Source organism: Oryzias latipes, chromosome 19 (genome assembly GCF_002234675.1).
Source record: "Oryzias latipes chromosome 19, ASM223467v1".
NCBI lineage: Eukaryota > Metazoa > Chordata > Actinopteri > Beloniformes > Adrianichthyidae > Oryzias > Oryzias latipes.
In genome coordinates this window covers 16,040,240-16,053,578 of record NC_019877.2, presented here as the reverse complement: position 1 = coordinate 16,053,578, position 13,339 = coordinate 16,040,240, and the positions used below count along the sequence as shown (strand labels likewise).

The 13,339-nt window shown below is 39.4% G+C and overlaps 1 protein-coding gene across 4 annotated transcripts in view; it reads right to left on the bottom strand.

Moving 5' to 3' along the window:
* LOC101170963 (sodium channel protein type 4 subunit alpha A) overlaps window positions 1-13,339 on the bottom strand; it is a 36,026-nt gene that overhangs the window by 13,944 nt on the left and 8,743 nt on the right. Inside the window, exons 3-21 of one of the 4 annotated variants that reach the window (XM_023949554.1) lie at window positions 13,132-13,250; window positions 12,955-13,044; window positions 12,743-12,871; window positions 12,485-12,576; window positions 9,608-9,901; window positions 9,476-9,539; window positions 9,183-9,324; window positions 8,843-9,040; window positions 7,664-7,834; window positions 7,466-7,586; window positions 5,873-6,111; window positions 5,612-5,785; window positions 5,173-5,529; window positions 2,083-2,550; window positions 1,402-1,443; window positions 1,106-1,238; window positions 859-1,013; window positions 618-791; window positions 413-535 (exon numbers count right to left, since the gene is read on the bottom strand). In XM_023949554.1, the coding sequence (XP_023805322.1) occupies window positions 413-535; window positions 618-791; window positions 859-1,013; window positions 1,106-1,238; window positions 1,402-1,443; window positions 2,083-2,550; window positions 5,173-5,529; window positions 5,612-5,785; window positions 5,873-6,111; window positions 7,466-7,586; window positions 7,664-7,834; window positions 8,843-9,040; window positions 9,183-9,324; window positions 9,476-9,539; window positions 9,608-9,901; window positions 12,485-12,576; window positions 12,743-12,871; window positions 12,955-13,044; window positions 13,132-13,250 (3,285 nt within the window). The remainder of the gene's footprint in view (window positions 1-412; window positions 536-617; window positions 792-858; window positions 1,014-1,105; window positions 1,239-1,401; window positions 1,444-2,082; window positions 2,551-5,172; window positions 5,530-5,611; window positions 5,786-5,872; window positions 6,112-7,465; window positions 7,587-7,663; window positions 7,835-8,842; window positions 9,041-9,182; window positions 9,325-9,475; window positions 9,540-9,607; window positions 9,902-12,484; window positions 12,577-12,742; window positions 12,872-12,954; window positions 13,045-13,131; window positions 13,251-13,339) is intronic. The other 3 variants (XM_023949555.1, XM_023949556.1, XM_023949557.1) reach the window with 3 other exon arrangements.

Genomic DNA, 13,339 nt, shown 5'->3' with positions numbered 1-13,339 from the left:
TATGACTTATGACGTGAATAATTACTGCGTTCGAACGGATTAATTATTGCGTTCGAACGACATAATTATTGCGTTCGCACGAGTTAATCATTTCGAGGGAACGGAATAGTATTTTGAGGGAACGCAATAATATCTTGTGGGAACGGAATAGTATTTTGTGGGAACGGAATAGTATTTCGTGCGAACGACATAATAACCTGTGGGAACAAGATATTAATCTGTGGGAACAAGATATATTTTTATATCTTAATGTCAGGACACGGGCTCCGTAGAAAACGGCATGATCCTAATCAAAAGACAACTGAGACTGATTTAAAAATAGATCAAAAGATGGCGGAGTGGGACTTTAAACTCCTTAACAGTTTACTGTAAAAAAAAACATGCAGTTTCAGGTGTTAAAAGCTTAGTTTACCCTCATCCCTTCAAATCTCGACAGAGCACGTAGAGGCCTTAGTGCCCTCAGAGTCCTGAGAGATTTGATTGGTCCAAGGTCAGAGTATCCAAGCCAACTCGCCACCAAACTAACCAGAGAAATCTGTCAAAACATTTTTTTATTTATTCAGTTGGCTGACTTTAAACATGTTTATCTGGCATCAAAATTCAATATTCAAACTTACATCTACAATAAAAAAATCGAGCCAACACCAAGCATTGGTGAAGTAGGTCTTGAATCCGTATGCAACCCATTTGAGGAGCATCTCAATAACAAAGATGTAAGTGAAGACCTTGTCAGCAAACTCTAGAATGGTTTTGATGGTCCGGCGTCTTTCTATGTGGACGTCTTCAAAGGCCTGTGGAAACATTTAAGTAGATGTCTCATTACTATAAATGAGAGATAATTGTTCTAATTATACTCACCAGAGCTCCACTGCTGAGGAGGATCATAAAGACAATGAAGGTTTCAAACCAGTCATGTTCCACTATTGTAAAGCAAGTTTTCCTGAGGTTCCACCATTTCTTCCCTTTGCCCTTAGTGACATCCACAGTCAAACACGGCCACCTGCTCACACACTCTTGATGAAATAATAATGATTGACTGCATTACTTGATAAATCATGGTTCAGAAGAAATTAAAAAAGGGAGTTCACATAAAGCTAAGTCATACTGTCAGTGAAGCAGGCCTCCGGTTCCTCCAATTCTGGCTCTTCCTCCTCTATTACCTCTGGTTCAGGCTCAGGTGGTTGATAGTCCACCGTACTGCACACTGAAGAACCATCCTCATCCAAAGCCTCCTTTAGCTGGAATCACAACATGAGGCTCAATTAAAAAAAAACATTTAGCAAAACGTTTTTTCTATTTTTTATTTAAAAGAGAGAATTATCTGATTGGCTTGTTTGGATTCAACATTTCTTGGAGACAACAGTTGCTTTTGAAAATGCACGGTCGCAAAAAGACACTCACTTGAGTTTTTTCTAGGATGCTGGTTTCATCTCCCAGGTTTATCTGAAATATTACAATCATTTCACTCATACAAGTGGCACATTTTGAGGTTGCACTGTGGCAGTCTATTTACTGGAGGGGAAGGCCCCATTAAAAATTGGGCAACAGCTGGGTGGCCACAGGTCGGTGGCAGATCGTCTACATTTAAGACCATGCAAACAATTTTCAAAAAGTAGGGTGGCAGCATAAAATCTTAAAGTTTATGCCGATACCTACCCATTGCATGGGGATGGTTGTATTTGTGAAGATAAGATAAGATAAGATAAGAAAAAAGAATATACAGTTCAAAAAATAAATAAATGTATAACAATATTGATAATAGGAATTGCACCACAGGTCATAATAATGCAATGGATGAGTACAACTGATGTTGTACTAACAAATTCACAAATTTTCCGTCTAAATACAATAGTATACATCTAATGAAAATCTCCTCCTATCAAGAGAGTATTTATATTAAATTTATAATACAAATTATTATTCCAAAATTGAGCGTAGTCTTGACTCTGTCTTTCATGTGACACATCATTAAATGTTTGCTGTAAAGTTCAACAAGTCTAGTCCACAAAGTTAAAAATTTGAGTTAATGTGGAAAAAACAGAAATAGAAACAGGAAATACTGTATACTGGTACTTTACTTACTGAATTGTGTTGACTATTTCCTTTTTCTGCAACATCTGAGGAGTCACAATCCTCTTCATCGTCTTCTTCATCATCCACGCTCAGATTTTCAAAATCCGATTCCTGTTCGGCAATAGGCACATTCAGGTGAAGATTTCCATCCAGAAAAAACGTGAGGGGCCGGCTTTCAGCCGTACATTCTGGCGTCTTTTCTGCAGCTGTTAAAGGCTGACAGGTGTTAAAATGGTTAATTTCAATTGCTTCCGTTCTTGAGCTGACGTCATCCACACAACTAATATCAGCTTTCTTAGGCTTCCTGCCAATCATCTGCAGGACTTTTCGGATGGCGAATGCTTTCAGCCAATCAGTGCCCCGTGTGAGCCTGCTTATGGCAATCTGCAGGTTGTTCATCTCTCCATCTTCGTCCCCCGGTGCGAGGTTGTCGCCGCTGAATGAGCTCAGCAGCAAGGCTAAGAAGAGATTCAACACCTGAGGTGAAAGAGGATCATATGAATGAACGCCAGCATGTAAATCAGAAAGTTAGGACAAAACTGGAAACTGGTATTTTGCTGTTTTGCAGAAAAATATCAACTATAAAGTATCTTTTATGAGGAGAAATGCATAGTAAATCAAGAACAATCAACAACAAAAATATGTATTTTCAATTTATCCCATCACCATGCCTCCATTTACACTACATGCCAGGGTGCGGATGGACAAATATGATTACCACAAAACCAAATACTATTCAATGCATGATCACATTACATATTTTCACACCCAGTGTGTCCCCATGACACCTCAGCTCCAACGCTCAGCTGTCTGAGTTTATTGCCTCAGTAACAGAATGTCTACTTGATCCAAGTCTGAGCACAGACTCGAGGTCAAATCCACAGTTTGACATTGATTTGATTTAAATAGAATGATTATGCATTCAAAAATGCAATCTGTCATTATGAGAGCATTAGTGATTGATTCAACGTTCAATATAGAAGGTCAGCAACTATCTTGTCATGCTCTTAAAACTAGTAACTGCCCTAACAACATCAAAGTGTAATGATTTTTCTGCAAAATGATCCAAACTGTTAAAGAAGTACTGTATGGCTTGGTTATTAGCTTCAAGCTATCATCTGCTTTGATTTGATTAAGATACTTTTTAGCTTGTATAAAAATCGGAAGTTAATTCTAGTTTTTTTGTTAAATTGCAGTACAATATGCATTTGGAGAGAAGAAGGGTCCCAGAGACTTTAACCAAGGCCTTCTTACTGTAAAGCAAGAGCTCTAATCACTGTGCCACTGTGTAGCTGTATTGTATAGTTAAGTTTAAAAAGGTGTATTCAAGTGGCCCTTTGAGGGAGCCAGTTTAGCTTGTGCTGGTTTGCGGCGCCTTCCGTCCGTGAAACCAGGGTTCGACTCCGGGCTGCTCCCTGTTCCCTTCTCTACCTCTGCCGGTTCAAAGCCCGGTTTGAGAAGGTTGCGTCAGGAAGGGCATCCGGCGTAAAACATTGCCAAATTTACCATGCGACTTGTTCGCTGTGGCGACCCCTGATGGGAGAAGCCGAAAGTGGAAGATTCAAGTGGCCCTTTGTGCCAGAAGTGATTCAAAAAAACAGCTTGATAACAAAGAAAAATCAAACCTATGACAGAGTACTGTATATATAAATTGGTCCTAAACAAAAAAGTACATCATGTTTATCAGTCTGTCAGTTGGAGAGAAGCATGACAATAGATCAGATTTTGCTGCTGTTTCAGAAGTCTTCATGGTAAAAATGTGCAAACTTGAACGGGAGTACCAAAACCAAGGTTTCAAACTATAGATAGCAATACATCACCAATTTGGGTATTGAGTACTCAAATAAAGTTATTACTATGAGAAAATAAAAGTACATGTGTAATTTCTAAATATTTGGTTATTAGGAGTTACTCCACTGTTTGCTGTTGAAACAGTTTTCAGCCCACTGTTCCATTAATCACGTGACCAGAAGAGTCTGGAGTTGTGTGTGTAATGCTACATTCACGCTGGCCTCTGCGATGTCCCTTCCAGCGACCACTTTCAATGAAAAGTCTATGTAAATGTGCGTATATGTACGTTTCAGTCTTCGGCATTAAAAACTCTGGTGTACATGGGTTGCTATGCACGTTTTTAAGACCGTTTTGGGCTCTATGTACAAAAAGTGGGCCAATTAAACCCAAATTGTAATTAAACAAGTTAAACTTTGACCAATCAGGCACTTATAAATTGGATTTGGTAATAACTAATGAATGAAGTCTCTTTTCATTCACGAAAGTCCCAACCATTTGAAGAATGATCATGGTGGAAAAATTAATAATTGCTGTTTGTGCCTGGCTGGAATTTTATGAAACCAAGTCTTTCATGTATCAGGAGCTGTGACAGAAAAAGCTTGGAGTAAGATTTGCAAGATTTGTACCACTTCGACATGTCGCACAAAGTCGCTCCCAACTGTAGATACATGCGCTAATATTGGGCAGTGACAGTCCAGTGTGAACACCATATGCAAAGGTAGTCCTGAATAGAGTGACACCCTGTGCTAAACACTGGATGTGAATGGCAACTTTTTGGGGGGGGGGCGCTCATGCGCCCCCTAAAGGATTACGCCCTGGGCTACCGCCCACATTGCCCATAGGAAAAACCGCCACCAACTACATGCTTAAAAAAGAATGAGCATTCTTGAACGGCTTTCACATGCCTGGTGTGGACATAGCATTCCATTTAGCAACAACACAACATCGCATGAGTACGGTATTTTAGAAAGAACTGTTTTCTATTTTTAACTTTGCATAGAGTTTTTGATGGTACTTGTTATTAGAATAACAAAAAAATGCTTGAGAAAAAAAGTTCACAACTAAGATATTACAAGTAATCCGTTTCAGTAATTGGTACCCTATGTTTTATTCAAAAAGTAATCAGTATTGTATCAAATCTTAAAAGCGTGTTATTGCCCATCACTAGTGCAAATAGACATGTGGGTAATACAAACCACTAATGATATTTTAGATTAAGGAGGAAACAATCACCTACTTTAAACCTTGCAGAAGTTTAATACTTTTTTAAATAGGGTTAATGAATGGATGCACACATTTTGAGCTCACCACTAGATTTCCAATTACCATCACCATCATGAAGACAATTAAACACATCGCCGTCCCGGCCACTTCCATACAGTCCCACATGGTCTCGATCCATTCCCCGCACAGGATGCGGAACACAATGAGGAATGAGTGGAAGAAGTCATTCATGTGCCAACGTGGCAGCTCGCAGTCCGACGAGATCTTGCACACACATTCCTTGTAACTCTTTCCAAAGAGCTGCATGCCAACAACAGCAAAAATGAAGACGATGATGGCCAGAACCAAAGTCAGGTTTCCCAAAGCTCCGACTGAGTTACCAATGATCTTGATTAGCATGTTGAGTGTTGGCCACGACTTTGCCAGTTTAAAGACACGTAGCTGTATAAAACACAGGAGGACAAAAATAAAGGAAGTGTGTCAAAAAAAATTCTGAGCACAATTAAGTTATAATGTGACTTACCAAACGAAAAGACCTGAGCACGGACAGACCCTGGACATTTGCAAGTCCCAATTCCACCAGACTTAGAGTGACAATGATGCTGTCAAAAATATTCCAGCCGACTTGAAAGTAGTAATAGGGATCCATTGCAATAAGCTTGAAAAACATTTCTGCAGTGAAAATTCCAGTAAAAACCTAAAAGAGCGAAACATAAAACTTTATCTGAAGCCCCTAAACCATGTTTGATGCAGTACAAGTTTAAAGTGAAATGTGAATATTCACCAGGTTGCCCACAGAGAGCATGTGATCAAACTCTGCAGTCATAGGATAGTGCTCCATCGCCATGAAGAGGGTGTTGAGGACAATGCAGATGGTAATAGCCAGGTCAACAAAGGGGTCCATAACCACAAAGTGTACCCATTTTTTGAAGACAACCCAGGACATGCAACAATTCCACTTCAGAAACATGTCTGCAAACCTGTACCAGCATGGCGGGCGAGGCCTCTGAGCCTCCTCCAACTCTAAACCAACACAAAGCAAAGAAGGGATAACATCACATAAAATAGAGCAAGGAATGAATTTTAACATTAAATTTCTAAATCTTAAAGATATTATTTTAGATTAGGAAAAAAATCTTATTGATTTCATAAAGAGCCATGCCATTGTTGCTACACACCATTCTTGAGTCAAAGACCTGAGTCAATAGTTCTAGCTTGACAGCACAAGGTCATCACGTTTCTATTGCCAAGGCTTTCTGTGGCCCATAATGTGATTAGCATGCCTTACAACACTTTAGTTGTTAGTGTTTAAAGTTGACAACTTCATGATAAACTGTTTAATTACAGCTTACATTAAAATGTTAGATGTTAATCCTTGCGTGTTAACACTAGGGGTGCAATGGATCACGGATGGATCACTTAGCCACGGTTTGGCACACACGTGTATCCCCCCTCTCCCCGAACGCACCTCTCACGTGCATCATTTTAATCAATTGTCAGTTCACACTGAATGCAATTTCTGCATCAAATTCACTTATCCCATCTTTGTTTTAACAAGCGTCAAAGTTGCTGCTAGCCGCTTACAAGTGTCCAAGTGCCAAGCCTTGCCGCATGTGGGAGGAGCTTCCGTAAAAAAATCTTTTTAAGCAAATGATGACAGATCATAGTTTTTTATTTTGAAGAACTGTACATGAAATCATTCAGAAAAAATTCATGAAATCCTTCAGACTGTCCCAGTGAGGAGCAGCAGCTGTCCCGCACTGTGGCAAGAGAAACACGGTGCTCCTCTGTAACCAGTGGGGCAGCTCCTCTCTTACTTCTCTTACTTATTTTTTAATTAAAAAAATAAATTCTAGATCCAATTTGTCATAATGCACTTTGTTTATTTAGGCATCCTGGGTATTTTTTTTATAAATAAGAATATCTTGAGTTCAAAGATGTCATTAATGTTTTGTTTTTATAAACTGGCCTTAACTAGCAAATGTTTTAATTTGATATATATCTATTTGTGTATACAAAGGATGAATTTCAAAAAATTAATTGTAGGCTTTTATTTTGTTTGTTTGTTTGTTTTTTGTCATTTCACTGATCCAAATAATGATCCAAACCTTCACTCTAAAACAGTGACACGATCTGAAATGTGAGTTTGGTGATCCGTTACACCCCTAGTAAACACTTATCTAATCTCTTTTGACAAGTCTTCATGTTCAATGGCTCATAAACTGAAATTTGTGGATTTGACAAAGAATTTTTTAATGTGTTTTGTTTAATTTGCATATATTTACAGTAACTGCAATAAAGATTCATATGGTATCTGCAACTCAATAGACTTTAATCAAACAGTAGACGTTTGAGTTTTGATGACATTGTCCTGTACCTTCCATTGTGGTCAGCACAGTCGTGGCACTGGAGGATCTCTGTGTCAGACCTTGATCCACGTGAAGCATGGTGTGCACAGACTCTAAAGACTTCGCCTTCTGTTCATAATCTGCTGCAGACTGCATAGTACGTTTAGACATTGTTGAATTCAAATGAACATATGTCCATGTATCTTTTTGTACAAGTGTAATCATACCGGGCTCACCTCAGTCATGGTGGGAGCTCTGATTATCAGGTGGGGAACAAGTCTGCCATTGCAGTCCTTGACTGTTTCTCCATCTTTGAAACTATGTTCATCCTCAGATTTTGTGCAGTGGCTAAGCGACTTCCCGCTGGTGAGAGTCCCTTGACTTCCAAGAGCATTAGCCTGTAAAATATTGCATATTTTCTCAGTTTTGTATATCTGATGAGAAACGGAAAACAAAGTCACAACTAAACTGTACTCTTGATTGTAATGCATATTTAAAATATTGTTTTTTTGTAGATCTAGACCAGGGATGGCCAACTCCAGGCCTTAAGGACCGCATTCTGGCATGTTTTATACCCTGCTCTGGCATGTTCTAATTGGCTGGACACACCCGAGCCACGTAATCAGTCATGAAGCAGGGCTTGTAAATCCAGAAATCATTCAGATACACCGATGTAAAAGAAAAAAAAATCAATAAATAGAATGATTGAGTAATAGCTGTTTATTTGTCAATAGAAGTCTATGGGATTTTGGCTTCTTGAAGCTAGCGGGTCTTTCCTCTTTGGAACGTGAGGGGGGAAGGGTTACTCAATCCAGCTCTCATTTACAGTCAATGATAAGGACTGAGTCTTACTAAGAGTCCACAGAGAAAATAATTTTATTTTTTAGTTTGTTGGCATGTTGCATAAAATCAAGCTAGTTGGTGGATATAGGGTTTTCCAAAGAAATGTACATTATTATGACTAAGTGTGCTGTCAGACAGGTGATGTTCAACACACCAGTTTGACTACTCAAGTTCTTTTCATCCCAATGTAGGTCCTGCTTCCATAATCCAGCAATGAAATTGTCCCTTTGTGGCCTAAATGCTCTTGTTTTCAAATGATTTCATTTTCATAGGCCGCAGTTCAGGTAAATGACTTGCAGAACCTGAAGATCCTGTGGCTACACATCAAGCACACATTATCACTACTGCTCTGTATGACAACAGTTGTTTAATTTAGGCTAAAATTCTGTTTGGTTTTCTCTAACTATGACAAATTTTCTTTAGAAATGTGTATTATCATTATGAAATCTATTGTACTATAATAGAAAAAAGTTCATTTTTATCAAAACCAATAACAATAGTTATTTATGCTTGTAAAACTTACTACTGTTGCTCTAGATTGTGTCACTATTAAGAATAATTACTTTTTCTTGGTTTTTAAGTTGCTCCAACAAACGTTGAAACTCTTCCTCCTTCTCAATTGCTTCTCTCTGAGTTGCTTGATTCTGTTCTTCGTAAGCCATGGCAACCACAGCCAGGATGAGATTGATAAGGTAGAAAGAACCCAGAAAGATAATTGCCACAAAGAACAGCATGTATGTCCTTCCAGCTGCCCGCAAGATCTGTGGGAGAAGCAAAGAAAGAAACTACAAGAACTTAGGACAAATTTCTCATTATGATTTTTTTTTTCAGATGTATGAAAGATTTTTATCTAACAGTTTGAAGTCGCAAAATGTAATGTAATGAATAAATAATAGTGTGAACCAGCTGGAAAAGGTTCTCCCAGTAGTCCTGGGTCATGAGTCGGAAGAGAGCAAGGAAGGCCCAGCCAAAAGAGTCAAAGCTTGTGTAACCAAAGTTGGGGTTCCTGCCTGCCTTCATGCATGTGAATCCATCAGGACACTTTCTATCCAGAAGGAAAAAAAACAGTTACTGCAAGTTCTTTAACTCCTGACCTCTACTCTCATCTCAGTCTGTAGCAGCAATGTTAATATTTTCTTTAAATTAGACTCAATTCAGCATTTAAGAACACGGAAGAATGAATGGATGAAACATACCCAGCATCAGAGCTGTTACCACATAGCAGAGCATCTTTGCTGCCGTCCAAATAATAGTAATTTTCTAAAACCAAAGAAAAAAGTAAGCACTAATCAATTGTGTAAAAAAAAACATTTTGTATTAAAACCTACCTATATTTTCAATATATTCCATGAAATTGAAAGTGCTGTTAGAGTAAACACTGTTATTGTTGGCCGTGATGTTGTTGAAGTCCACTGTGTGGTTGAATGTTGATGAGGAGTTTAAAAACTCTGATGTGGTTTCGTTTGTCAGGATGGGCCACCGCACACATTTCTGACGCAGGTTCCCCATGAACAGCTGAAGGCCAACAAGAGCAAAAACCGCCAGGGCGAAAACGGTGAGGACCATGACATCCACCATTTTCTTCACCGACTGGATTAAAGCAGCAACAATCGTCTTCAAACCTGTGAGAAAAAAAAATGTTGTAGTGGGTTTTTTGCATCATGCCAGTATACAGTATAGGCAAAAGTATTAAGAAATATTTCACATTACTGCAGATGCCTTATTGGATTACATACACCTGCAACTATAAAAATAATATTTGTTGCTTTAATATAATTTTACCTAGTAATAAACAGCCTAAAGTGTAACCCTCTGAATTGCACTCAATGCAATTAGACACATTTACTCAAGACAATGGTTTGGTTTAGAGCCCGTGACCTGACATGGCTAAAAAAAAAAAAAATTTATCCACTAAATAATTCATTTGTTCCCACGAAATAATTATTCACGTGATAAGTCATTCATTAACACGAATGTGAGCAATACTTGGATTTACAACAAATACCTTCACATTTCTGTCTGTGTGTATCTCATTACAATGCATGGAAGACACGAAGAATGTTTAGAGAATGGATTGATTTTTTTAAAAGCTCTACAAAAGCATTGGTAATCAAATCTCTATGTCTAGGTTCATTTATATCTGGTACGCACTCTATCCTGCTGCAAAAGCCACTTTCCGCTGCTACATCCATGTCTCTGTGACCAACATTAATTCAAGAGGGGAAAAAAAGAAACAATAATTGAACTAGAGAATTTATTTATTATTTTCTGAATTAAAATAAGATAAATATCATACGATTTAGGAGGCCCCAGCTTGCTGCTTCCCCATGTAACATACATTTATTCTGTTGTATTCTTTTTTTTTTTTTTTTTTTTTTTTTTTTTTTTTCTTAACTTGTTCTGTCCAACAGCTGAGCAAACAGATTAGAGCTGAAGGTTTTTTGTGTTGGACAGGTTTTACTATCACAAAAAGAGGTTATATAGCTTCAAGAAACTAGAGTGTAGATTTGTATAAACCCCTTTTTGTCGTATTATTTTTTATTTATTTGTTACATTTAGTGTGTGTGGGGAGGGAGAGGGGAAGAATGTGAGGGGAGGGTGGAAGAGAGTAAAAGGAAGAAAGGTGAAAAGGTGGGGGATACAAGCACTGATTTGACTAAGTTATTAATTTAAGCTGTAACAATTATACCAGATCTGCTGGAAAGACGAATGTTACATCAAAGGTGAAAATCTGACACTAAGATGAGCGAGAAAAAAAAACTGTCCATCAATACACTGTAGGTAAGGAGGAGGGATGAAGCAGACAGGGAGCAGTGTGGAGTGTGCACGTGCACGTGGGGGTGGAGATACATGCATGCTGCCGACGTGAACCGTGTGTTCATAAAGGGAGCCAGATCCTACCCAGCCAGACCAGCCAGACCAGGAGAGGGGAGGAGAGCCCCCCAGGCCAGAAGCCCCCCCAGCATCCGGACCCAGGCAGCCCGGGAGGGGAGGAGGAGGGGACCGCCCACCCCACCAGCCAGGCACAGAGAGGGCCCCCCTACAGGGGCCCCCCCAATGCCCAGAGGCACAAGCGAACCCAGTGTCCGGCCCCCAGGCCACAAGACAGGAGCGCTTAGCCGTACCAGGCGGCAGCCATGGGGGCCACCGGGCGCCGGACACCGAGACAAAGGCCAGGGACGAAGCCAGGGCCCCCGGAACCCAAGAGCCGGCCACCACCCGACCGGCGCCCCGTCCCCGCAAGCCAGCCCAGGCCCGCGACCTTAGCAACCCAGGGATCGCCACGCACCCACAGCCACAGCCACCCCCCTAAAACCCTACGCACTACCACCCCCCCCGCCATAATATCTGACCCCCCCCTCCCCTATCCTCTTTATTCTGTTGTATTCTGATGCACCTCAGTTAAAGTGACACGTTGATTGGTCGAGATGCATTATGGTATATGTATGATGCCTGACGTGTTATGTACAAAGCATGTAGCCTTCGGATGTAAAGTGTCTGCTAACGAGTTTGTTAATAAAAGACGAGTTACCTCAGCATGTCCAGAATATTATTATTCCTGTTTGACCCTAAAGTACAACAACACCCCATACAGCAGAGGCTCTCAGCCAACTACCCAGATGAAGGCATGACAAGCAAACAAGCTCAACGTGGCCGGACATAGCTCCCCACAAGGCCAGCCGGAGCTCATTTTCTTGGGTTGCCGGCCCGGTCTCTTGTATTTGAGTCCGACACAACTAATCCTTACAGATTCTCTCTAAAATTTACAGGTCGAATGTGTGTCTCCACTGTCTGCTTCGATTAAGCAAAGCAAAAACGTCTTTTATTTATTGGGATAAAGAAACATGTCTTTGGGTGAAAATGATGGGTTGTTCACATTGGAACAGTAGATGCAGTTTATTTTCTTTCAGACAGAAGCAAGACTATAAAAGCTGTTTGTTTATGCTTCTTTAAGGAAGGGATCTTCATAATAATCAAAACTCAGCAGGAAACTATATTTATAACTAAAAAAAAGTTGCTTTTTATATATCAAGTGTTTTAGTTGGTCAACAGTCTCCACCTGCTGGTCTGTTTTCTAGTACATAGAAAGAGGAAGTTGCAATTAACCCCCAGAGACCCGTGTTTTCCAATACATTTGTGGATTTATAATGGCAACATAAACAACATTGAAAAATAAAAAGTATTAAAAAACGTTTTGTGAGTACCAGGTATCACAGTTATTGTTTTCAGGGCTCGAAGTACCCGAAAGGTTCTGAGGGCTGATATGTTGCCAAGGTCAACAAACTCAGTGATGTAACTGTGGAAAGACATATACCAAATAGTTAAATCCAAGCTCAGACTAAAACAAACATCAAATCACTGCCATAATAAATAAAATAAACTCTATGCCCACTTTATTAGTTTGCTGAATAAAAGTTTATTGACTTACTTCAAAGCAACAAAGTTAAGGTAGAGCCACTCACGCCATGCTGATCACCATGAAATCCAGCCAATTCCATGGATCTCGTAGGAATGTAAAAGACCCAACAAGGAAACCTCTGGACAACACTTTGATTGTTGCTTCAACGGTATAAATACCGGTAAACACATACCTGGAAAAATGCATCAAACACTAACTTAAAAAAAAAAAAAAAGATTTGTTATTATTTTAAAAGTACAAGAAACGAATACTTACTCAATGGTTTTGCTCCATGCCGGTGGATTACTCATAGTCATCATGACACAATTTGATAGAATTGTAATCATGATGAACATGCTAAACAATTTAAATCAGGATTAAGAAAAATTGACATGGGGTTTGTTCAGTTTTAAACATTCAAAATATTTGTGCATAAACAGTTTTTAAGGATATGGATGGATGAGAATTTTGATGGCTCCTCTCCGGACCAGGCTAAAGGGACTCAGAATGTAACATGCCGGTTCAGCGTTGAACCTGTAGATGGTGTTTCCTTTGCTGATTACAATGAATGTCTAAAAAATAAAAAATATGAAGTCTTGACAATTATGATCCTGTAATCTACTTGCACATTCCAGCTCAAAGAGCACTAAACAGTTAAACT